At 41.7% G+C, this 26,366-nt stretch overlaps 1 protein-coding gene across 12 annotated transcripts in view; it reads left to right on the top strand.

Annotated features, from left to right (window-relative positions):
- CSNK1G1 (casein kinase 1 gamma 1) overlaps window positions 1-26,366 on the top strand; it is a 211,445-nt gene that overhangs the window by 170,719 nt on the left and 14,360 nt on the right. For 3 of the 12 annotated variants that reach the window (XM_063716689.1, XM_009249904.3, XM_024232269.2), the window contains exons 7-10: window positions 1,465-1,549; window positions 1,823-1,971; window positions 3,213-3,320; window positions 25,992-26,098. In XM_063716689.1, coding sequence (XP_063572759.1) covers window positions 1,465-1,549; window positions 1,823-1,971; window positions 3,213-3,320; window positions 25,992-26,098 — 449 coding nt within the window. Of the gene's footprint in view, window positions 1-1,464; window positions 1,550-1,822; window positions 1,972-3,212; window positions 3,321-11,380; window positions 11,440-16,983; window positions 17,124-17,982; window positions 18,094-20,600; window positions 20,721-23,456; window positions 23,541-25,020; window positions 25,272-25,991; window positions 26,099-26,366 lie in introns of those variants that run through there. The other 9 variants (XM_024232268.2, XM_009249903.4, XR_008514126.1 and 6 more) reach the window with 8 other exon arrangements.

The following is a 26,366-nucleotide window of genomic DNA, read 5'->3' as shown; positions in this document are numbered from 1 at the left end:
GACTCTCGCTTTGTTGCCCAGGCTGGAGTGCAGTGGTGCAATCTCGGCTCACTGCAACCTCCACCCCCTGGGTTCAAGCAATTCTCCTGCCTCAGCCTCCTGAGTAGCTGGGACTACAGGCACATGCCACCACACCCAGCTAATTTTTGTATTTTTATTAGAGACGGGGTTTCACCATATTGGCCAGGCTGGTCTCAAACTCCTGACCTCGTGATCCGCCTGCCTCGGCTTCCCAAAGTGCTGGGATTACAGGCGTGAGCCACTGCACCCAGCCAATTTTTTGTATTTTTAGTAGAGACGGGGTTTCACCGTGTTGGTCAGGCTGGTCTCGAGCTCCTGACCTCAAGTGATCACCCATCTAGGCCTCCCAAAGTGCTAGGATTACTCGCGCCTGGCCCAAGACATATTTTTTGGTTGTAATTTATTTCAACATATTAATATGGAAAGAAACTTAGTAGTTTGGGGTATTCCTACACCCCCTCTTCCAGAAAGGCAGGATGGTTCATTTTGCTGTAGGCTTTCTAGACTATTGTCCTAAAACGTAAGACTTCTATCCATTCCCTTTTAGATTTTATTTCTTTACTCTTAAATTACTCTCCTGTCATATACATCTTCTCATTGATTTTTATAGCTTTCAAATAGAGTTTCATGTCAAACTTGGTCATCATACAGCCAAACAATGCATTAGTGTATTATTAATTGCTTGAAACTCTCTCGTTGTCCATAAGTCATTTTAGTGGTAGTTGTAGATCTAAAATTTCTCCTACTTACTTCAGAACACTATTGCTTAAGTCTGAGTACAGCAAGCTAGGTAAAGCCTGACAAGAATTCCCTAGGAGCCCACTGTTGGTCCAGGGTTCAGAAGCCCTCTGGCTATAGCTCTGAGCATACCAGACTTGAGCTGCTTTTGAGTTACTGACATACACCAAACCTGTTAGCCATGGCTGTACCATAGACAACTTTTTTCCCTCTGGAAGCACGTTGTTGAAAGACATTCTTCAGTTGTTTTTTTTTCTGTTCAAAGTCTCAATATATGTGTAGTAGAATTACTTATCTGTTTCCCCCACCTGGATTAGCAGTACTTTTAGAGCTGATCTAAGAGAGAATGCTGAGTCATATTGAATTATGGTGGCCTGGGAGATTACTAAGCTTCTGCAATTTTGAAAATATTGCCACATAATATTGTTGTTTTCTTATCCTAGCCACTCATCCATTATATTTGATGGTGTTTATCTGAGACAACTAAATATTTTCACAAGTAAAATTTTCCAAAACACAGCAGATGTTTGTATGTATCTAAATATATAATTTCTACTACATTTCTTATTTGTTAGTGTTAGAAAAAAAATCAAGACCAACAAATACTGCGAATTTGAGTGAAACAACCATTGTGTCCAAAAACGTATTGAATCTCCCATGCTTAGAACCTCTTTTAAAGTAACTTTCTCTCTTTACTCTCTACAGGCTGACACATTAAAAGAGAGATATCAAAAAATTGGTGACACCAAAAGGAATACTCCCATTGAAGCTCTCTGTGAGAACTTTCCAGGTGGGATGCTAAAAAGACATTCCAGTGTGACAGCTTTGAAAGTAGGTAGAGTCCATGACTGGGTATCTCTAGATAAGGGTGCTGTTTAGGTAATTAACATTTCTTTTTGTGATACACACCAAAGAAGGTTTTATCGCTTTTATTTTGTCAGTAAAGAAAACATCAGTGTCAAATTGTCTGTATAAATAACCCCTTTGTGGCCCAACGCTTCCCCACAACTGCTATGGAAAGCATTCAGCTAATGAGCAGGGCCTTTCATCTCTTTCCTAACAGAGGAGATGGCAACCTACCTTCGATATGTCAGGCGATTGGACTTCTTTGAAAAACCTGATTATGAGTATTTACGGACCCTCTTCACAGACCTCTTTGAAAAGAAAGGCTACACCTTTGACTATGCCTATGATTGGGTTGGGAGACCTATTGTAAGTGTCCCTTTTTTTTTTTTTTTTTTACCTCATTACCTCCTTTCTCCAACCAGCACTGCTTCATGCCTTTACTTGCCAGTCTTTCTGCTTGAATCTTTGGTGAAAATATTCCTTTGATCGTAGACTGTATATTTACCAGCCTTGTCTGGGTGTTGCCATAGGTTGCTCTTACTAGTTCAGAAGTAGGAAGGAGTTATGTATTTTTTCCTAGTAATATAGGAAGATAATAACTTGTGTGTCCTAAGATTACAGAATTTAAGCCTGGTTTTTAGGAGAAGTTTCATTTGAATGATTCAGAAGTTTGTTTGTTTGTTTTTTCCCAGGCTAGAGTGCAATGGTGCCAATCTCGGCTCACTGCAACCTCCGCCTCCTGAGTTCAAGCAATTCTTCTGCCTCAGCCTCCCAAGTAGCTGGGATTGTAGGCACGCACCACCACGCTCAGCTAATTTTTATATTTTTAGCAGAGATGGGGTTTTGCCATGTTGGCCAGGCTGATCTCAAACTCCTGACCTGAGGTGATCTGCCCTTCTTGGCCTCCGAAAGTGCTGGGATTATAGGTGTGAGCCACCACACCTGGCCCCATGATTCAGAAGTTGATGCCACATACGCTGTTAATGTACTTGACCTTTGTAGCAGTGGAACCCGGCATCATAGGAAGCTTTTGAATTTGTTGTTCTGGTCAGGGGTTCACAGGGCCAAACAGATATCACTGGAGGATTTTTTTTTTTTTTTTACGGAGTTTCACTCTTGTTGCCCAGGATGGAGTGCAATGGCATGAACTCGGCTCACCGCAACCTCCGCCTCCCAGGTTCAACTGATTCTCCTGCCTCAGCATCCTGAGTAGCTGGGATCACAGGCACGCGCTGCCACACCTGACTAATTTTGTATTTTTAGTGGAGATGGGATTTCTCCATGTTGGTCAGGCTGGTCTCAAACTCCTGACCTCAGGTGATCCACTCACCTCGGCCTCCCAAAGTGCTGAGATTACAGGTGTGAGCCACCGCGCCTGGCCCTGGTTTTTTATTTTTGAAGGTAAGCTACTCTCCAATGAACTATTAAGGACCAGGCTGCCTCCCTTTTGCAGATGGGCAAACTGAGAAGACAAGACAACTTGAAAGTGCTCTTGGTAGCTGAAAATAATTACTACTACTCTATTAGAATTAGAATGTTTCTGTCCTTTGCATATGCATCAAGTTGGACCTGTTTCCCCCATTTGACTTTTTGTTTCATTTTTCCAGCCTACTCCAGTAGGGTCAGTTCACGTAGATTCTGGTGCATCTGCAATAACTCGAGAAAGCCACACGCACAGGGATCGGCCATCACAACAGCAGCCTCTTCGAAATCAGGTATGTGTTGATCCTCCATTCTTTCAGACACTACCCTTCTTCATGGCTAATATTAAAACCCAAATTCTTCAGCTTCTCTGCTTTAGTGTATATACTGAAAATAAAGATCAAATGCTTGCCATTTCTTACAGGTGTGGTATGACTTTCAAGCAACCCTCAGGGCATGTATAGTTGCACTGAGATGTGGCCAGATGCCTTATACGAAGCATCCAGTCTAAAGAGTCGGCCTGGCCAAGTGCGGTGGCTCATGCCTGTAATCCCAGCACTTTGGGAGGCCAAGGCAGGTAGATCACTTGAGCCAGGAGTTCAAGACCAGCCTGGGCAACATGGCGAAACCCTATCTTTACATAAGATACAAAAAATTAGTTGGGCATGGTGGCACATGCCTATAGTCCCAGCTACTTTGGAGGCTGAGGTGGGAGAATCACCTGAGCCTGGGAAGTCGAGGCAGCAGTGAGCCAAGATTGCTTGCGCCTTTGCACTCCAGCCTGGGTGACAGAGTGAGACCCTGTCTCAAAAAAAAAAAAAAAAAAAAAGAGTGTGGGCCTGTCAGAGTCTGTTGGCTGTAAGGGGAACTAGCTATAAGTTAGGATCAGAGGCAGCTACCATAGGACCAAAAGAACTGTTGGAGGCTACTCTGGGCACAGTGCCTGTGGAGTAGCCCTACTCACCAAGGAGCATTTAAAAAAAAAAAAAAGACCTGTTGGACAGACAGGATGTACCAGGTAGCCCACTTTGGGTCTCATCTGTAGTCTAGTCTAGAGCTCTTGCCAGTTCTGGTTTTTCCTTGCTGGTTAAGAAGGGTAGGTAATTTGGACTTCCAACTGACTTGGGCATGAAATGGAACCTCCACACCACCCCTTGTTCTTCTACCCGGGCAAATGATAGAGCTGGTCAAGATTTGAGATGGACCTGCAGTGAAGAATCAGCTTAGGCCATGTCATCTGCCCTTCAGTGTTCGTTGTTTGGAAAACTAGTGGTCTAAATGAGGGACATCTCTCAGCCTAAAGACAGATAAGGCAAACACACACCAAAAAATCAACAAATTTGACATTTTTAAAAAGGGCTTATGTATTTGGGAAGTAAATATGACATAGGATTTTTATCTTTATATTAAATATATTGCTAAGAGAAAAACAGAGACCACAGTAGGTAAATAAGCAAAGCATAATAAACGGATTACATATTTTAAAAATAATTATGACGCATCAAATTAGCTTATTTCCTCTCCTTATGATCTCACTTTTTTGTATTAACATTTTTACAAGAAAATACAAAAACATTTATTTCATAGATGCACATGTGCAAGTATATAGGTTAAGAATAGTATATAAAAACACACACACAAACACACACACATATGTCCAATGGAGTACATCCACAAATATATTTTCTCACCAGTAAGTATATACTCTTGGCAAAATACGTGGTTTGGTGGGTAAGAAAAAAGTATGTAAAAGAAGGAAAGCCATTTACTAGAGAGTACATATAAACGAGAAAATAGGTGGGCAAAAAAGAAAGGGTTTAGCAAACTCTGGGCACTAATTAGGTCCATAGTCACATCCTTTAATTAAAGTCGTTGTTTAAGATTTATAATTTGACTGACTTCTGGTTTGACAACAAAGACTGTTGACTTCTACAGTTCTCTCCCATCCCTCCCTTTTTAAAAGCTAATAGCTAGTGCAGGTGAGGGCACAGTTAAACTGACATATTGCTGTTGAGTTTACAAATTGTACAAATTCTCTATAAAGTGATTTCTTTTTTTTTTCTTTTCTTTTTCTTTTTCTTTTTTTTTTTTTTTTGAGACAGCGTCTTGCTCTGTCACCCAGGCTAGAGTGCAGTGGTGCAATCTCAGATTACCTCAACCTCTGTCTCCTGGATTCAAGCAATTCTCCTGTCTCAGCCTCCCGAGTAGCTGGGATTACAGGCACATACCACCATACCTGGCTAATTTTTGTATTTTTATTAGAGATGGGGTTTCGCCATGTTGGCCAGGCTGGTCTCGAACTCCTGACTTCAGGTCATCCACCTGCCTCCGCCTCCCAAAGTACTGGGATTATAGGCGTGAGCCACTGCACCTGTCTAGAAAGCAATTTGATCAAGTTATTTTCTTCTCTGATGAAGTACCTTACTTCTTGAAATCAATCAATAAAACCACTCAAAAGTATAGGTTATGTGCATAAAACTGTTGCATTGTCATTGGTAGCAGAGATATAGAAATGATCTGCCTATCCACCTATAAAGGCATGGTTATAAATCTACTTCACATCCTTTATTGAATAAACTGGGTTATAGTAAAGTGAGCTGGACGGGATGGGGAAATAAGCAGAATCAATGGAAGGAGATCAAAATTATTAACAGAAATAGGGTTGGAAGTGTAGTAATATATTCTAAAATATTTTAAATGAAGTTTTATTACTCTATAATGCGGCCAGGTGCAGTGGCTCACGCCTGTAATCCCAGCACTTTGGGAGGCCGAGGCGGGTCGATCACCTGAGGTCAGGAGTTCGAGACCAGCCTGGCCAACATGGCGAAACCCCATCTCTAATAAAAATACAAAAATTAGCCAGGTATGGTGGTATGTGCCTGTAATCCCAGCTACTCGGGAGGCTGAGACAGGAGAATTGCTTGAATCCAGGAGACAGAGGTTGAGGTAATCTGAGATTGCACCACTGCACTCTAGCCTGGGTGACAGAGCACTTTGTGAGGCTGAGGCAGGTGTCTCTTTTTTTTTTGAGACAGAGTTTCACTCATCACCAAGGCTAGAGCATGATCTTGGCTCACTGCAACCTCCGCCTCCTGAGTTCAAGCGATTCTTCTGCCTCAGCTTCCTGAGAAGCTGGGATTACAGGTGCCTGCCACCACACCCAGCTAATTTTTGTATTTTTAGTGGAGATGGGGTTTCGCCATGTTGGCCAGGCTAGTCTGGAACTCCTGACCTCAAGTGATTTGCTTGCCTTGGCCTCCCAAAGTGCTGTGATTACAGGCATGAGCCACACCTGGCCTGAAACACATTAATATATATTATTTCAGTTATAGGCTGAGCATCCCAAATCTGATCACCTCAGGTGATCCACCTGCCTCAGCCTCGCAAAGTGCTGCAATTACAGGCATGAACCACCATGCCCGGCCCCTTGTGCGTATTTTTTAGAATATTTTTTATTTTTTAAAATTCTTTTTCACCTCCATTCTCTTAAAATGTGATAGAATTTTTTTTAAATTTTTATTTATTTATTTATTTTGAGATGGAGTCTTGCTCTGTCGCCCAGGGTGGTGTGCAGTGGCGCGATCTCGCCTCACTGCAACCTCCACCTCCCGGGTTCAAGCAATTCTCCTGCCTCAGCCTCCCGAGTAGTTGGGACTACAGGCGCATGCCACCACACCCGCCTAATGTTTTGTATTTTAGTAGAGATGGGGTTTCACCGTGTCTCCGAGGCTGGTTGCGAACTCCTGAGCTCAGGCAATCCACCCGCCTCAGCCTCCCAAAGTGCTAGGATTACAGGCATGAGCCACAGCGCCCGTCCTAGAATATCTTAAAATATGTGTTTCCTTTACTTTCCTGCTTCAGTGAATTTATAACCAATGCTGTGATTTTGCATGGATTTTTAAAGTATGAGGAAAAGAGATGATTGAAAACTTCAGTTGTCAGGGTAAAAACTGAGTAGTGAATTTCAATGTACTTTTAAATGAAAAGTCTCTGACCACAGTATATAATTATTTAGGAAAATCTCATCAGTATTTAACTACTATGCTTATTTTTGAAAAGTTGAATCTTGAGTATCTCTTTGATATACATTTTTTTCTCTTTTTCTTTTTTTTTTTTTTTTTTTTTGAGAGAAAGGATTTCACTCTGTTGCCCAGGCTGGAGTACAGTGGCACAATCACAGCTCACTGCAGCCTCAACTTCCTGGGCTAAAGTGATCCTTCCACCTTAGCCTCCTGAGTAGCTGGGACTACAGGCACACGTCACCATGCCCAGCTAGTTTCTTTTTTCGTATTTTCTGTAGAGACAGTTTCACTGTGTTTCCCAGGCTGTTCTCAAATTCCTGGGTTCAAGCAATCTGCCCACCTCTGCCTCCCAAAATGCTGGGAGCCACCATGCCTGGCCCTATTTTTTTAATTTTAGAGTTTTTAGTATGCTATGGCTGCTAAGAGGTTGGAATTCCTCCACGTTCGTGTAAATGTTACAATGCCTTCCCACCAGGATTCTGAATCCTTGCTGGGTCAAATTCTTTCTGTGCTATGCACTGTGAGTAATGAATTTCTAGTGTCTGTTCAACCTTTACACCATCTTGGTCTGTGTTAATATTACATTTCTTCCATCTTTAGGGTTGTTTTCTTATGCTCTTTTTTTTTTTTTAAGAAAATTTGCAGCCAAATCTGTCTCTTATTACTCTAAGAATTGAAACAAGATGATTTTCTAGACTAATTCCTTTCAAGTTTTGAAATTAGCAAAAGAAAAATACAGTTTCTCCTTGAGCAAGATTGACAGGTATTGACTTTAGGAACAGCTAACCTTTCATCAGCAACTTTGACTCAGTAAATCTGAGCTGAGGACCTGCTATGTGAAACTGTATCCTGTGGGCCGGACAGGGTGGCTCACACCTGTAATCCCAGCACTTTGGAAGGCTGAGGCAGGTGGATAACTTGAGGTCAGGAGTTCGAGACCAGCCTGGCCAACATGGTGAAACCCCATCTCTACTAAAAATACAAAAATTAGCTGGGTGTGGTGGTGGGTGCCTGTAATCTCAGTTACTTGGGAGGCTGAGGCAGGAGAATTGCTTGAACCTGGGAGGCGGAGGTTGTGCAGTGAGCCCCAATGCACACGAGACTGTGCCACTACACTCCAGCCCGGGCAGCAGAGACTTTGTTTCAAAAAAAAAAAAAAAAAAAAGTATATCCTGTGGATACCAAGATAAGTAGGGAGTCCTTGTCCTTAAAGAGCTGACAAGTAGATAAGCCAAATGGACAGATAACTATAACACAAGGCAGAACAGATAAGCATCCCAAGTTGCAAATTATTGTCATCTGGGTTTGGAAGAAGAAATTTCATCTAGTCTGAGCAAGACAAATAATTTGATGAGAGAAGCTGCATTTGACATGCTCTTAGCAGAATTAAATGAGATGGAAGAGGCATTCCAAGTGGAAGAATATATGATTAACAACAAATGTTGTATCTAGTTCAGTTTTCTAAAATATATGATGTGAGTAAAGGAGTCCTAGGAGACAAAGCTAGGAAAGTAGGTTGAAACCATTTGGTGAAGCTCCTGGAATGCTGGGCTGGCAAGTTGGTGCTTATTTTAAGTAGGAATAGGGACTAAAGATTTTTAAGCAAAGGAGTGATATGATTAAAACTCTGCTTTTGAAATCTTTTGGCATAGAATGTGGTACTAGTCTGGCAGCAAACATGGAAATCAATAAGCAGGCAGTGAATTCCCTTGAGATGTAGAGGGAGCCTAGATGGGTTATAGTAGGGCAAATGAAACAGAATTGAACAATGCTACAGTGATATAATCTACCAGAATTGGCAGCCCACATGAATGTCAGGATTAAGGGAGAAGGAAGAGTCAAAGCTGTTGTAGAGATCTTGAGCCTGGATAATTAGGAGGCATGTGGTACTATTACTGAGATGGCAAAGTTGGGGGAGGAACTTGTTTGGAATTTAAATTTGGGCATCTTGAGTTTGAAATACTAGCAATGTATTCCACCTGAAGAGGTCTAGCAGGCAGGGGATGGTTCTCCAGAGACAACTAGAGAGATATTTGGGAGTCAAGGCATAGAGATGACATTGATGATAATGCCTAAAGAGTCTCCTTATTCTGGGAAATCTGAGCCTAGGGCTCAACAAACTGTTTAGTCTCATATTTACAGTAGAACGAGAAAGAAGAGCTCAGACCTTGGTTTTATCTTATCCCAAAACTTTGGCCATAGGACATTTAACCTATTTAGGGTGTCAGCATTCTCAAATTGGAGCCTTGTAAGAGCAGAGGTTTTTGTTGTTTTGTTCACTGCTTTAACCCTAACACCCAAACCAATGTTTAGAATAATGGGCACTTGATGCATACTTGTTTGAATGAATGAGTGAATGAATGAATCTGCCAAATGAAGGGTGCAGATGTAAACAGATATTTGTTTATAGCATAGATTTTTATTTAACCTTTATTGAAAAATAAATTTTAAGCTTTTCTTCCTACTCGTTTTTGTTTCCACAAAGAGCCATTTTGCCTCTGCTTGGCAGCTAGAGTAGGGCTGGATTGTCTGCTCAAGGGGAGGGGTGTTTAAAAAAAAAAAAAAACACACACACAGCAGTCTTTTGCGGCAAAGAAAGTTCAGGTGATTGCTGGGCCCGGTGGCTCCCGCCTGTAATCTCAACACTTTGGGAGGCCGGGCTGGTCTCAGGCGGATCACCTGAGGTCGAGAGTTCGAGACCAGCCTGACCAACATGGAGAAACCCCATCTCTACTAAAAAATACAAAATTAGCCGGGCATGGTGGTGCCTGCCTGTAATCCCAGCTACTTGGGAGGCTGAGGCAGGAGAATCACTTGAACCCGGGAGGCAGAGTTTGCGGTGAGCCGAGATTGTGCCATTGCACTCCAGCCTGGGCAACAAAAGTGAAACCCGTCTCAAAAGAAAAAAAAGTTCAGGTGATCTTATTAGTTCTTTTCCATCACAAGAATCCTATTTTCCTTGTATTCTGGGAAAATTTTGCTTTGCTCGTTTAGATTTTAGGTATATTGAATTGAGTACTGTTTGGTTTATCTATATACAATAATAGGTCCCAAATATGGTTCCTAAAGGACTGCATTTAAACTCACATATATTGGATCTACCTTTTAAAACTATCTTAATTCCAGATACTTAAGCACTTTTTTTTTTTAAATAGAGATGGGATCTCGCTCCATCTCTCAGGATAGAATGCAGTGGCATGATCATAGCTCACAGCAACCTTGACCTCCTGGGCTCAAGCAATCCTCCCACCCCAGCCTCCCAAACAGCTGGGACTACGGGCGTGAGCCACCACACCTGACTAATGTTTATTTATTTTTTGTAGAGACAGGGCCTCACTGTCTCTACAGTGAGGAACTCCTGGGCTCAGGTGATCCTTCTGCCTCAGCCTCCCAAGTAACTGGGATTACAAGTGTGAGCTACCATGCCTGGCCAAGCACAATTTTTTTGAACATAAATTTTACCTAACTAGAGAACTATAATTAAACTATGAATTTGGGTAGAATAAATGTTCCTAAAAGCTAGATCCATTCAGAGAGATCCCAGTTGAGTTAGTCTTTCCCTCATTTTAATACTTCGTGTTTGTCCTTTCCCTGTACCAAAAGTTGTAAATCTTGCCATGGGTCTGATTCCTCTCTAAAGAACTCCATATTACCATCCAGCAGAAAGGGGATGAAAACCTTAATAGTTCTGCCTGCTTCTACCTGGCAAAACTTCCTTTGCATTATCTGATCAAATTCAATCAGGAAGTAAGTCCTGCCGGTATCCACAGATCTGATATTAGAGTACAACATATTCTACTGTCATAGGTTTTATTCAGTGTGCTTGTTCAACACACTAAATGTAGACTGTTGCATTGACTACTATGTGCATGCAGTAGCACTCTTCCTGCCCTTTCAGTACTTTAAATCCAAGCTTGTGACAATCCTTACGTAAATGCTACATAAACATTACACCGCAGTGGTTCAGGAGTTATGATAGCGTCTCCTTTTTCTCTGGCTGATCTCTCTTATTATGGTGGGTTTTGTTGTGGGCATGTGAAAAAGAAGGGCTACTTAGCCTAACCAGGCTAAGAAAGAGAGAGAGATCTGTTCTCTCTCTAACCAGAGAGAACAGATCCCATTCTAACATTGGAGAGAGTCATATTGACTATTAAAAGCTTTTAAATGGTAACAGACATGGTATCCTACCCCAAAATGTCACTTACTCTTTTTTGTGTTTTTGTATGTGTAGCATAGGTGTTTTGTTTTGTTTTGTTTTCATTCGCCATGTGAAAAGAGATGCGTAGCATATGTTTAAGGGAAAGAATTTATTCTTTGTAATTTTGTACTAGGTGGACTGTTCCCTTGCAAATTCTCCAATTTGACTAGGAAAATATGAATCAAAGATCAGTAAAGGTAATCTCTCATCCTTCCAAAAGAACCATATTTAAACTAACTCAATACCTTATAATACACAGAAAAATAAATGCAGAATTTAAAAGAGTCAAATCATGTGAGGTCTGAAGAAGATATGCCTCCAGTAAAAGAGTGTTTTGGATTTGTTTGTATCTAGACTGTAAGGGAATACATTTAAAGGACATATAGCCTTAGAAAAATATATTGTGGCTGGCTGGAGTCGGTGGCTCACGCCTGCACTTTGGGAAGCTGAGGCGGTGGATCACCTGAGGCCAGGAGTTCAAAACCAGCCTGACCAACATGGTGAAACCCTGTCTCTACTAAAAATACAAAATTAGCTGGGCATGGTGGCTCATGCCTGTAATCCCAGCTACTTGGGAGGCTGAGGTAGGAGAATCGCTTGACCCAGGAGTCGAAGGTTGCAGTGAGCCGAGATCGCACCATTGCACTCCAGCCTGGGCAATAAGAGCGAAACTCTGTCTCAAAAAAAAAGAAAAGAAGAGAAAAAGAAAAATATATTGTGGCTTAGTGCTGTCATGCTTACTGAATAAAGCTTGTTATGAGCATAATTTTTCTAAAGGAAACATTAGGCCAGATTGCTAAATAGCCAAGGTAGTCAGAGATCTTCATAAAATGAATACCTTAAAAAAAAAAAAAGCTGATATAGTTATCTGTTTCTGTCTTTTTACAGAGTACTGTTTAGTTCTGACCAAGGCTCAGGGTTTGCTAGTTGAAGGGGCTGAGTTTGCGCAGAGATAATCTGCCTCCTTCTGACCTGTGTGCAGTTTCCTAACATGCTGCCTGCCATCTAGTAGGAGCACAGACAGAGATTGCACACTCCTCCTGGCCACAGGATGGCCACAGCTCCACATAGAGCTCAGCGCAGGAGAGGTCTGCCCCTCCTCATTTCTGGGACCTTTACTCTGAGAGGAGCTTTGAAACAAGCAAGTGCAAAACTGAAAATAGATTCCTTAGCGTCTTCTGTTCTATCACCTAGTCACTGCGGCTCACCTCTTCTCTTAATTCTACATTCCATATTAAAAGTTTTTTTCTTTCTGTATGCATTCTTAAGTGTTTTGTATTTCAGCAGACACCCTGTGTTCTAACCCAGCTCCTTGTAGGAGGAAACTTGGTGATTCTGAAGTAATCCTACCTAGATAAACCAACATTTCCTAGGGAGGTATCTTACACCATTGTAAGGATAGGGCAGAGTTTGAATACAGAATTGCAAACTTCTAGGGTGGTTTCCGTGATTTTTCTAAAAGCGTCACAGAATTGATACTCTCGTCTCTGGATAGTATTGAGCCTGGGAATAATCCCCTTTTCAGGTTGTTGTCAGTGATTTTTAAACTTCCCTCATATTTGATAAAGTTTATAGAATACAGGATATCTCTGCACAAATGACAGATTACATGGCATAACCCCTGTCTGGCATGGGAAAACTGGTTATGTTTCATGAGCTTAATAGAAGGAAGTTTTTAGTTTTGTTCAAGTATATACTTTTTTTTTTTTTTTTTGAGACGGAGTTTCACTCTGTTGCCCAGGCTGGAGTGCAGTGGCGCGATCTCGGCTCACTGCAACCTCCGCCTCCCAGGTTCAAGCAATTCTCCTGCCTCAGCCTCCCGAGTAGCTGGGACTACAGGTGCACACCACCATACCCGGCTAATTTTTTTTTGTATTTTTAGTAGAGACGGGGTTTCACCGTGTTGGCCAGGATGGTCCCAATCTCCTGACCTTGTGATCCACCCACCTCGGCCTCCTAAAGTGCTGGGATTACAGGTGTGAGCCACCGCGCCTGGCTCCTGTTCCATTCTTTTCTTCTTCCATCTTACCCCCACCATATCATAAAAGAAAAAAAGAGAAATTTTAATATTGGAAGTGTGATAAAACCAGAATGTAATCCAGTATATTCTCTTTGCTAACCTTTTGGTACTATTCAGTCTCTATTCTTGTTAATTTATAGTTGAAGACAGTTAATGAGGCTAAGAAGACTTACATGAGAGGCCAAAACATTTCTTTATAAATGGCAGCTTTTAAGGTATTTTTTGAGCCATAAAGTGAAGTAGATAAAGTTGTTTGTATATGTAATCAAAAATAATTTTTTTAAATGAGTTTTTTATGAAGAATAGGATTTGGTGTTTTTTTTTTTTTTTAAGGCAGATCTCACTCTGTCACTCAGGGTGGAGTGTGGTGGCACAATCTCAGCTCACTGCAACCTCTGCCTCCTGGGTTCTCAGCCTCCCAAGTAGCTGGGACTATAGGCATGTGCCAACACTCCCGGCTAATTTTTGGATTTTTAGTAGAGACAGGGTCTCACCACATTGGCGAGGCTGGTCTTGAATTCCTGGCCTTAGGTGATCTGCCCCCCTCAGCCTCCCAAAGTGCTGGGATTATGGCACTTTGTTAGTGTCACTCTTACATTAATCCCTGCCAAAGGAATGCTGGGAGATTTGTTTCCCCTGCCATAGGGCATAGGTGGGGGTTTTCACTTTTTCAACAGTCTTCTATGTTTTCTCAAGTATTTTTGTTACCTTTACCTTTCATTTATGCTATGCTGGATTGCTACTTTCTTGTTTCAAGATTTACGTACTACATAGTAAACCAATCATTTCCATGAAGGTGATGCAATCACGACCGAAAATTTTAAAGCGTTCCCCCAAGGAGTTACCACTACTTGAGATTCCTGCTTCCACTTTGGGGGACTTACACACTCCATGTGGACCTCTGCTTTTCAAGTAATGCAGAGAAATTGACTTTGCTGAATGACTTTTCTACTCATGCACCTCTTGAGTGACATTTAATTAGATGTGTATGCATGAGTGATCTTTAAGAATGAAGGATTTACATGCTGATCTCTTCCACTAGTTTGCTTAATCTAACTAGCTACTCTGCTGATGAGGCCTAATCATAACTCCTGTGTACACAGTATTGCCTAGAATACCTTTCTTGGAGAGTTACACTAGTAGACTGCTGTAGTTGTCAACTTTCTTTGGTTTCATCTATTTCCTAGGCATTCTGTTGCTTTCTGAAACTGCAAATGGCCCTTTCTACTATGTTATCCTCTAGATACCCGTCCAAGCTCTTAAATTCCAGAAAACAGTAGCCCTAGAGTTTAACTTCTTACTGAAAACTTGTTCCCAAGGTAATAAACCGGCAACCCCTAGGTTCATGTCTGTACTTAGTTTTGATGCTTTCAACAGTTACAGAAGGCACTGGTGGGCAGTAGTATGGTATAGTGTGTTTTTCCTTCATCATAGTGGAAGCATTTATGAAGCAATCTAGAGTGTTAACATTAGTTTTCTGTTTATCTTTAAAAGATAAATAGCATATTGCTTTGAGAATGGAGATGGAATGTGATTTTTAGGCCTTTGAAAAATGTCTTGGTATTTTCATTTAAACAAAAATCTTAATCTTTCAACAAATTATTTATTGAACTAGAATGAATATAAAGAACCACATAGCCCTGTGAATCAGACAGTAGTGTAAAACTACAGTTCTTGTGTGTAGTCAGTAAAAATGGAAATAATTATTGATCAGCTATCCAGGGTTTTCTTAACTTTAAAAGCCCATGAGTATACATGAACATACATTTCCAGCCATTTTCTATTTTATCTGCCTCAAAAACAAATGCAGGCTGGGCGCGGTGGCTCACGCCTGTAATCCCAGCACTTTGGGAGGCCGAGGCAGGCAGATCACGAGGTCAGGAAATAGAGACCATCCTGGCTAACACGGTGAAACTCCGTCTCTACTAAAAATATAAAAAATTAGCAACCTGGTGGCACGCGCCTGTAGTCCCAGCTACTCGGGAGGCTGAGGCAGGAGAATGGCGTGAACCCGGGAGGCAGAGCTTGCAGTGAGCCGAGATCATGCCACTGCACTCCAGCCTGGGCAACAGAGCAAGACTCCATCTCAAAAACACAAAACAAAACAAAAAACAAATGCAAAAACAGAGAGCATTCATGAGATGTAATTGCATTTAGTATGTATTATAGAACTCAACACTAAATGGCTTATCATTGTCTGGATTTTTTTAAGCACTTAAGTTTTTAGAAACCTGACAGTACTATATAATAATTTAAGAGCTTAAATATTCTATTTAAATATTACAAAAAATAAAAAGTTCTAGAGAACTGAAAAAGTCTATCACTGATAGGTTTAGTTATAGATATAACTTCTAATATTACAAGAATAGGTTTATTCTCAGATCTCCAGCAGTCAGAATAAATGAGACTCTGAATAAATAATAAATGAGACTCAGAATAAATAAGTGCTCTGAGGATATAGACAATGTCAGTAAGTTTATAAAATATGGCCGGCACGGTGGCTCACGCCTGTAATTCCAGCACTTTGGGAGGCTGAGGCGGGTGGATCACCTGAGGTCGGGAGTTCGAGACCAGCCTGACCAACCTGGGGAAACCCCGTCTCTACTAAAAATACAAAATTAGCCAGGCATGGTGGCACATACCTGTAATCCCAGCTACTTGGGAGGCTGAGGCAGGAGAATCACTTGAACCTGGGAGGCGGAGGTTGTGGTGAGCCGAGATCGCGCCATTGCACTTCAGCCTGGGCAACAAGAGCGAAACTCTATCTCAACCAAAAAAATAAAAATAAAAATAAGTTTATGATTATGTTGTACACCAGTCTTATTTTGGAAAATGAAACATTTGAACCTCTTTTGGCAGAAATAATTGTAGTAGGGGAATATTTTGGGTAGCTTTGATTCTCTCTAACATAACTAGCAGCATAAAATCAAACCCCTCATTTATAAGGTAATAGAGCAAGTTCATACAGCTGCCTTCTCATAGAATATGTTTATTCTCTGAGGAAGAGCAGAGAAAATATGAACAGGATCCTTTATAGTACTCTTGTCCATATGACTTCATATTCCATTAATAAAAAGGAGTAAATTGGCCGGGCGTGGTGGCTCACGCCTGTAATCCCACCACTTTGGGAGGCTGAGGCAGGTGGATCACGAGGTCAGGAGATCGAGACCATCCTGGCTAACATGGTGAAACCCCGTCTCTACTGAAAATACAAAAAAATTAGCCGGGCATGGTGCTGCACGCCTGTAGTCCCAACTACTCATGAGGCTGAGGCAGAAGAGTGGTGTGAACCTGGGAGGCGGAGCTTGCAGTGATCCGAGACTGCGCCACTGCACTCCAGCCTGGGCGACAGAGCGAGACTGCGTCTCAAAAAAAAAAAGAGTAAATTGTAGCTGGTGTACAAAGCTCTGATTTTTACGAGAAATGCCTTTTTGGTGACTTAGGGGTGAGCTTTAAGCAACTCTTGTCAACGAGATACTGAAATATGGGGAGTGAATATAGACCCTAAAACCATTACTTCCTTGCCCTTCCTTTTTTATAGAATACAACTTTTATAGCTGTGAACATTTGTGAGATGTATAGTCCTTTCTGGTTTTCATGCAGAGCAGCAATATCACATCCTAACCCCTGCAGCTGTTTATATCAGCAGCAATTAAAATTTGATTTACTAATCCCTCATTGCTGCCTCTCCAACTACTCATTTTTCATTTTTGTAGAGCCTTAGGACTGTTACAGCTGAGCATTATGATGTTAACAACTCAGCCATCTGGCACAGGGGAAGAGGCACCTAAACAGATTCTTCTGAACAAAAGTCACATATGAGCAAGATCAGAATAGTAGCAGATCTAAAAAGCAGGTAAAGAAGGAGGAGAGCCTGAATGATACTAAGGTGAAAGCAGAATCCAAAGAGGTTTTTATTTGAAGGTCGACCCTCCTTTTGCTTTCCAGAAGAAAATAATTCATAGTATCATATTAATAAGTAAACTTTTTCTAATTCCAGTCTAGAAGCTGTTAGCTAAAAGAATCAGGCAAACAATGTAGCTATTTTTTTTGTTATTATTATATATTTTTTTTGAAATGGAGTCTTGCTCTGTTGCACAGGCTGGAGTGCAGTGGCGCAATCTTGGCTCACTGCAACCTCCACCTCCCGGGTTTAAGCAATTCTCCTGCTTCAGCCTCCCGAGTAGCTGGGATCACAGGTGTGCGCCACCATGCCCAGCTTATTTTTGTAATTTTAGTAGAGACAGGCTTTCACCATGTTGGTCAGGCTGGTCTCAAAACTCCAGACCTCGTGATCCACCCACCTCAGCCTCCCAAAGTGCTGAGATTATAGGCGTATGCCACCACCCCCAACAATCTTAACATTCTGAGTTTGATCTGCTTAGTGGCTACTGAAATTTTACCTCTATGGAAACTAAAAGATGATCCCAGCTTTGACTGTGTGTTTTTTCCCCCTCCCTCTTCTTTAGGTCATTATTGGTTTTCTGGTTCTGGGTAAGGAGGGTGTGCTATAGATTCATGTATTGACTCATTAAGGCTAAAATGAATGTAGACAAGCTTACTTTTCCTCAGTGCTTTCCAGTGGTTGTTAGTTTAAAATCCAAAACCAAAAGAAAAACCTACAGGGACACGAATGTACTTGATTTTGTTATTGCTTGCTGTTGCTTCACCTTTCCTTCCATATCTTGCTCTCATGCTTTCTAATGCCTAAGCAGAATGCATCATCAGAGCGCCGAGGAGAGTGGGAAATTCAGCCCAGCCGCCAGACCAATACCTCATACCTGACGTCTCACTTGGCTACAGACCGCCATGGGGGATCAGTGCAGGTACTTACTGCCTTTATTGCCTTTTCCTGGCCTTTCCAGCTTGGCTGGTGAAATGTTGGCTTGCTTCTGAATCTTTGGCGGCTTTAGAAAGGAAGCTTATAGAAAGGGCTAATTGAGTATCTCTGTAGATTTTCTGTCTAGGTGGACTTGAGTAAGAGTCTCTTGTTAAGATGACTACTTCCTGTTGTCATTGACTAAGAAACATCTATATGATTTCTGATACTGATTTCTGGTTAACCTAGTCCTACCACCTTGATGCATTCATGATAAACCATAAAAATAACATCAAAGTAGGATTGTGTTAGTGTCAAGTCTGTGAATTGTAAAGACCTGAAACTTACAAGTATTTTTTGAATAGAGGACTAAAGGACTGCATGGGTTGCTCATTCCATGATATGTGCCTTAACGCGTAAGCTGAGAATGTTAATTTGTATAAGTCATCTGTTTCTGAGTGGGTACCCAGGAAGTTGGGCTGTTTCCTTTTTTCTCCCTGGAATCAATGTGATCTTAAGAAAATTATTTCTGATTTCATTTGGGCTATTCTGAGTCTCTTTTTTCTGTTTAGTACTAGAACATCTGGTATCTCTTAACTTGTCTTATATGTGAATGTTTTTAATAATCTTAGCCTCAATATTGTTCTCATACTGGTAAGTGACACCATCAGTTGGGACACACAGTGAACTCAGAGCTGTCAAACATAAATTCTTATAAAGGTGCAGACAGGTTTGTGCATGTAGAAATGCATCTTGGTAGCCTTGATCGTCTAGGATATGCTGTTACAAGGAGTGATTCATGGAACGATCTTAATCACAGCTTGAAAGACAGTTTTGGCCCTATAGAAAACCACATAGGATCATGTAGGTTAAAATGATGGATTGAGGCTGGGCGTGGTAGCTCCTGTAATCCCAGCACTTTGGGAGGCCAAAGCAGGTGGATCACTTGAGGTCAGGAGTTCAAGACTAGCCTGGCCAACATGGTGAAACCCCATCTCTACTATAAATACAAAAAAAAAAATTAGCCAGGCCTGTTGGCGCATACCTGTAATCCTAGCTACTCAGGAGGCTGAGGTGGGAGGATTGCCTGAATCTGGGAGGCAGAAGTTGCAGTGAGCCGAGATCATGCCACTGCACACTCTAGCCTGGGTGACAGAACGAGGCTCCATCCCAAAAAAAAAAAAAAAAAAAAAAACATGATGGATTGGACAAGACTGAGCAACAAAGGCTGAGAGCTCGTCTCTACAGAAAGTTAAAAAATTAGCTAGGATGGCCAGGTATGGTGGCTCGTGCCTGTAATCCCAGCACTTTGGGAGGCCAAGGTGGGCGGATCATGAGGTCAAGTGATTGAGACCATCCTGGCCAACGCGGTGAAACCCCGTCTCTACTAAAAATACAAAAATTAGCTGGGCATGGTGGCGCATGCCTATAGTTCCAGCTACTCAGGAGGCTGAGGCAGGAGAATCGCTTGAACCTGGGAGGCAGAGGTTGCAGTGAGCCGAGATCACACCATTGCACTCCAGCCTGGGTGATGGACTGAGACTCCGTCTCAAAAAAAAAAAAAAAAAAAAATCATTGCTCTTAGGAGCCAGGCACAGTGGCTTACACCTATAATTCCAGCATTTTGAGAGGCCTAGGCAGGAGGATCACTTGAGGCCAGGAGTTCTTGACCATCCTGGCAATATAGCAAGATCTTGTCTCTACACAAAACAGAAAAATTGGCTAGGTGTGGTGGTATGTGCCTATAGTCCTAGCTGCCAGGAAGGCTTAGGCGGGAGGATCGCTTGAGCCCAGGAGTTTGAGGCTGCAGTGAGCCATGATCGTACCACTGCATTTCAGCCTGGGTGACAGAGCAAGACCCTGTCTCTTCAAAACAAAACAAAACAAAACAAAAAACTCTCAATTTTATTTCTCAGGCACACTTTCTTATGAAGCCACATGAGGATGTGTGTTATCAGAATTAATAGAACAAGAAAGTAGCAGCCGTGTGCAATGGCTCATGCCTGTAATCCCAGCACTTTGGGAGGCCGAGGTGGGCAGATCACAAGGTCAGGAGTTCAAGACCAGCCTGGCCACCATAGTGAAACCCCGTCTCTACTAAAAAATAATTTTAAAAAATTAGCTGGGCATGGTGGTGGGTACCTGTTAGTCCCAGCTACTCGGGAGGCTGAGGTAGGAGAATCACTTAAACTCGGGAGGCAGAAGTTGCAGTGAGCTGAGATTGCGCCCCTGCACTCCAGCCTGGGCGACACAACAAGACTCTATCTCAAAAAAAATAAAAAGAAAGGAATATCTGGGATCCAGGAAACCAGAGATCCAGCACAGGAAAGAAACAAAGGGAATCCCTAGTAAAGTGAGGAGATCTTGGGATCTGTACACCAATAGAAGAGGGCAGCTTATTCAAAACAGAGCTGCAAGAGCAGCTCGTTGGTGTTTTCGTTTTTAACATTATGGTTTATCCTTGTCTTTTTATAATTACAAAATAAGCATATTTCTTTTTTTTTTTTTTCCGAGATGGAGTCTTGCTCTGTCATCCAGGCTGGAGTACAGTGGCGCGATCTTGGCTCACTGCAACTGCTGTTTCCCGGGTTCAAGCGATTCTCCTGTCTTAGCCTCTAGAGCAGCTGGGATTACAGGCATGTGCCACTACACCCAGCTAATTTTTGGATATTTAGTAGAGATGGGTTTTTGCCATGTCGCCCAGGCTGGTCTCAAACTCCTGACCTCAAGTGATCCACCTGCCTCGGCCTCGCAAAGTCCTGGGACTACAGGTGTGAGCCACCGTGCCTGGCCTCGTAAAGTGTCCTTTAGAAATGGATCCAATTGAGGTGTCTTTGGCAGCTCTTTTGAAACATGCAACTTCCTCTATTCCCTATAAACTGAGTTTTACCAGCTTCCTTGGCACTTAGATAGAGGACAGGCAGTTACACCATTTACCTAATATTATGTTCAGCTCTGCTGCTCCTCATTACTTTGGCCTCTTTGGGCTTACACTGTTTTTAGCATACCTTTTGCAAACCAAATTAACAATACTTTCCTAACACAACAGATGTCCACATATTTCTGAGTTGTCTCACTTGCCAGAGGTAATGTAGTAAAATCATGTTTGGCCTAACCTGGGTGACTTGCAGACACCATGACCCTGGGAGGGAGTGCAGAATGCTAAGACAAGAAAAGTTTGCTCTGATAAGGCACATGGAGACTCCTGTTCCAACATATTTAATGCGCAGACCCCCATGGTTCTCATCCTTCCAGTATTTCCACAGATCTTTTATGTGTGGAAGGCCTAAATGCAAGAAGATAATATATTTTCCCTTTCAAAAAGATTCCTCTAAAGTTGTCTAAATTAAAATGTTTAGGGAGTTTTTAGAAATGTTCAGGACCAAGTAAGGACATAAGACTTAGAATGACACATGAGTTAAAGTACTGTTTCCTTTGGTACACAGCTCTGATTTCTCCTCACAGTGACATTTTGAGAAATGAAACTAATAACCCAAATTATTGAGACTCCTAAAAGAGATATTACCAGGTCTGAACGTCAAAACAGTCCTTCATCTTAGTCTTTCTCATGAGTAATGCTATAAGATATTAATTGGTCTTGTTTGGTATAGCCAGAGTAATGAGCGATTAATTTTAATAGTGATTAAAGCAAAATAAATGTCTATTTGAAGTATGCAAATTTTTTTTTTTTTTTTTTGAGACAGTTTCGCATTGTTGTCCAGGCTGGGGTGCAGTGGCATGATCTTGGCTCACTACAACCTCTGCCTCCCAGGTTCAAGCAATTCTCGTGCCTCAGCCTCCTGAGTAGCTGGGATTACAGGTGCCCTCCACCACGCCCAGCTGATTTTTTGTATTTTAGCAGAGACGGGGTTTCACCATGTTGTCCAGGCTGGTTTCGAACTCCTGAGCTCAGGCAATCCGCCTGTTTCGGCCTCCCAAAGTGTTAGGATTTAATAGGCACGAGCCACCGTGCCTGGCTGCAAATAAAGCTTTTTATAATGAAGCTTATTTTTTATTATCTTTTATAATGAAGTTATACTAAAAATTTATTTATTTATTTATTTATTTATTTATTTATTGAGACGGAGTCTCGCTCTGTCGCCCAGGCTGGAGTGCAGTGGCATGATCTCTGCTCACTGCAAGCTACGCCTCCCAGGTTCACACCATTCTCCTGCCTCAGCCTCTCGAGTAGCTGGGACTACAGACGTGCGCCACCACACCTGGCTAATTTTTTGTATTTTTGGTAGAGACGAAGTTTCACTGTGTTAGTCAGGATGGTCTTAATCTCCTGACCTCGTGATCCACCCACCTCGGCCTCCCAAAATGCTGGGATTACAGGCGTGAGCCACTGCACCCAGCCATAAAGCTATACTAAAAATTTAACAGAAAAAAACATAACAGCCGGATCACTTGGGGTCAAGAGTTCAAGACCAGCCTGGCCAGTATGGTGAAACCCATCTCTACTAAAAAATACAAAAATTAGCCAGACGTGGTGGTGCATACCTGTAGTCGCAGCTACTCAGGAGGCTGAGGCAGGAGAATTGCTTGAACTCAGGAAGCAGAGGTTGCAGTGAGCCAAGATCACGCCACTGCACTGCAGCCTGGGCAACAGAGCGAGATTCCATCTCCAAAAAAAAAAAAAGAAAAACATTAAGATAATATTGTTTAAAATGTCAGTAATTTGTTATTCATAAGATTCTTTTTAATTTTTTAAAATTTATTTTCTAAACATCATTGTATTTAATTCCCTTCATATTTATGAAGTTGATAGGATCATGGTCATTTGCCTTGTCTTGTAGAATTAGAAAACAGGGCTCACAGAGGATGTTAATGGTAGAACAAGGCCTAGAATCCAACTCTTCCATCACTTACGCAGTGTTTGTTCCACTGCCTGCAGTTCAGTAGTTTGACAAACTAGACCTCCAACCTGAAATAATTAAGCGGATGCTGTGAAGGCCCAGATGTGTAGCCTTTAAGTCTTAGGTATGTTTTTGGTACAATTAAGTTTAAAAGTAGAGAATGGAGGCTCTGTTTACGTCTCATTCATTTGAGACCAGCTGCTCATTGATACAGACAAGATGTCTAGTCTGTAAAATGGGGATAACCTCTTATTCCTTAGATTGCCCAAGGACAGTGCTTATGGCCCAAATGGCAATTTGTAGCGAGGAGAATTTAGGAAGTATAAGCCATGTGAAACGCTGTGAGCAGGCCCCATGACCCAGAGTCACCAGGTAATTCTCAGTGGTGATGCTTACTAATGTTTCATTCGTGTGAGTAGAAGCCAAGACATTTTATTTAACATCTTGTCTAGTTCCTGAATTGTCCACTAGAAACTTACTATGTTTTCTCCTGTAACCCTTGTGCTCACAGAATGAGTTTACCAGTATTATCACTGGTATGCAGCCAGAATACGTCCACAAGAAGCAAATGAAGCACTGAGGAAATTAACAGGATAGCATTAGAGTGAGGAGCTGTGGTTTTCCAATCCATATACCCTCTTTCCTCAACTTTTTGGTTTTGCTGGTTTTTCCTCAACTTTTTGTATTGAAAATTTCAACTCTACAGAGAAATCGGGAGGGAAATGCAATGAACTATTGTATATCTTTAACCTTGCTGAATGAATTATTAAGATTTTGCCATATTTGCTTTAAATCTATGAGTGAAAGTGTGTGTGTGTGTTTGCTTGCTAAACCATATGAAAGTAAGTTGCAGACATCATTATCTCTTATCCCAAAGTACTTCAGCCTGTATCTTCTAAGAACGAAGACATTCTAAGAAAGTTAATTTCATAATATCTAATATACAGTTCATGTCACATTCCACCTAATTCCAGTTGTCCCCAGAATTAATATTGTAGTGTCCAGGATTTAATCAAGGTTCATGCCTCACATTAACCAATGCAATATGCCTCATCAGTCTTTTACAATGTCTTAGTCTCTTTTAATCTGTTTTAAAGTCTCCCTGTGTTTAAACAAATAAAAGTCTTTTATAAAGATTCAGCTGGAGGCTGGGCACAGTGGCTCATGCCTGTAATCCCAGCACTTTGGGAAGCCGAGGCGGGTGGACAACCTGAGGTCAGGAGTTCGAGACTAGCCTGGCCAACATGGTGAAAACCCATCTCTACTAAAACAAAACAAAACAAAACAAACAAACAGCCAGGTGTGGTGGCACATACCTGTAATCTCAGCTACTTGGGAGACTGAGGCAGGAGAACCGCTTGAACCTGGGAGGTAGAGGTTGCAGTGAGCCGAGATCGTGCCGCTGCACGCCAGCCTGGGTGACAGAGCAAGACTCTCTCTCTCAAAAAAAAAAAAAAAGTGTTATCAATGAGAACAGTTATTTCTTGTTTAGAAATAATAGTGGATATAGCTTGCTAGTAAGTAGTATTCACCCTATCTGTCCCAAAGGCTACGTGTACTATATATTTCCTCCCACTCTCTTCTTTATGACTATTCAGGAAATTTTTGTGGATTAACTGCTGGTGAGGACCCCTGAGCTAGAGGCAGATAAGAATAAACAGTTACAGAGAGAGAGTAACAGTAATGACCACTTACTGAGCTGTTACCATGTCTCATGCCACTCGGCTAAGCACTTTCTGTGGGTTGTCTGCACAGTAAACACCATTAGGTAAGCAGCATTGTTCTCCCATTTTAGAGATTAGGAAGCTTAGGCATAGATTGAGGATCTTGCCCAAAGACCCACAGCAAATAACTGGTGGAACTGGGGTTCAAACTTAGGGCTGATTAGGGCAATTTCTACATTATGCTGCTTCCCTTATTTATACTAGGTATTATACTAGACAGTCTCATACATTTTCTTGTGTAATTCTCTCATCAACCTATAAGAAACAATCTCAAATAGATGGAAGTACTTATCCAAGGGCATATGATATCCAAATTGTTTATCCTATTTTGTGTTCTCTCCCATGTTTCAGCCAAGGTCTTTAACAAGCAGAGTGTTTTGTCCAGCAGTGAGGCCCCTTTTCCCACTTCCCAGCACCCACATAAACAGGAATAATGTGCTGGAAATGAAACCAGGTGGCAGAAGCAGCTACACATGCAAGAGAAGCCTGATCGGGTCCACATTAACCAGATGACAGGAGTGAGAGCCTTCACTTACATTTCGGGGACCATCAGTGAGAAGTGGGATGACAGTGAACCTGAAATAAAGATCGTTGAAATAAGACTGGCTTTCCAAGGGAGAGTGTTTTTTTACCACCTTCCCTCTTGTCGGAGAGGATGTGACAATCTTGTTATTTGTGTAACTTCGAACCAATGCTGAAAGCCATGAGGAAATTTCTGAAGGAAAGTGTGATTATTTATAGTTTCTGGTACCCACTGTTGACTTCCTTTTTAGAACTTTTTCTTTCAACATCAGCACTAAGTCTATATAATTATAGCATAATAAACTGAGAGAAGTAGACCTCACCCATCACATTCAAGGGAGCCTGATTTTACCTTTAGAAGTCAGCCATGCAGTTATTTTTAACTTAAAGTAATGTGTGTGTTTTTGCAATATGAAAGAATCTGTGTTTAGAACAAATTTTTCTCATGGAAATTCACAGATATTAACTCTAAATCTTAGTTAAGTCATTTGTTAGTGTTTCCATCTGTAAAAAGACCTGTTTCATAAGATTTTTGTAAGGATTAAATTTACACACACAATGTAGCAGAGTGTCAGACACGGAGTAGGCACTCAGTATGTAAGTTATTATCATCATCATATGATTACATCATTGATATTAGTGTTCTCGCATGATATAGGCTGGGGAACCTTCCCTAAATTGATCCCTTAACCCAGGAAAACAAACATTCCAGACACTGCCTGTTTAGTGACCCTGTCTGGCGCTGGCAAGAGATTTTTGTTGCCATGGTGCCTGTCACACACTCTGTCTTTCTGTTTCAGGTGGTTAGCTCAACCAATGGAGAGCTGAATGTTGATGATCCCACGGGAGCCCACTCCAATGCACCAATCACAGCTCATGCCGAGGTGGAGGTAGTGGAGGAAGCTAAGTACGTACATCTTTCAAGGGGGCTCTTAAGTCATGGGTTGAAAAATCTTTTCTGTCTCTTCCTCTCTGTGTGCTGCTCATCTCAGACTGGATTTCTCATGCTTGTAACCACAGCTTTCTTCCTTAACTGTTTTAATTTTTGCATGGTACCTTAAGGCTGCTACTGCCCTTCTTTAGCTGTGATTTCGGGGAAGACAGTCACATTTTTCTAGTTCACATGAAAAAGACATAGTGAACTGAAAGAATCATGTTATCAGGGCTACAATAGA

This window comes from Pongo abelii, chromosome 16 (genome assembly GCF_028885655.2).
Source record: "Pongo abelii isolate AG06213 chromosome 16, NHGRI_mPonAbe1-v2.0_pri, whole genome shotgun sequence".
NCBI lineage: Eukaryota > Metazoa > Chordata > Mammalia > Primates > Hominidae > Pongo > Pongo abelii.
This window is presented reverse-complemented; position numbering and strand designations above follow the sequence as displayed.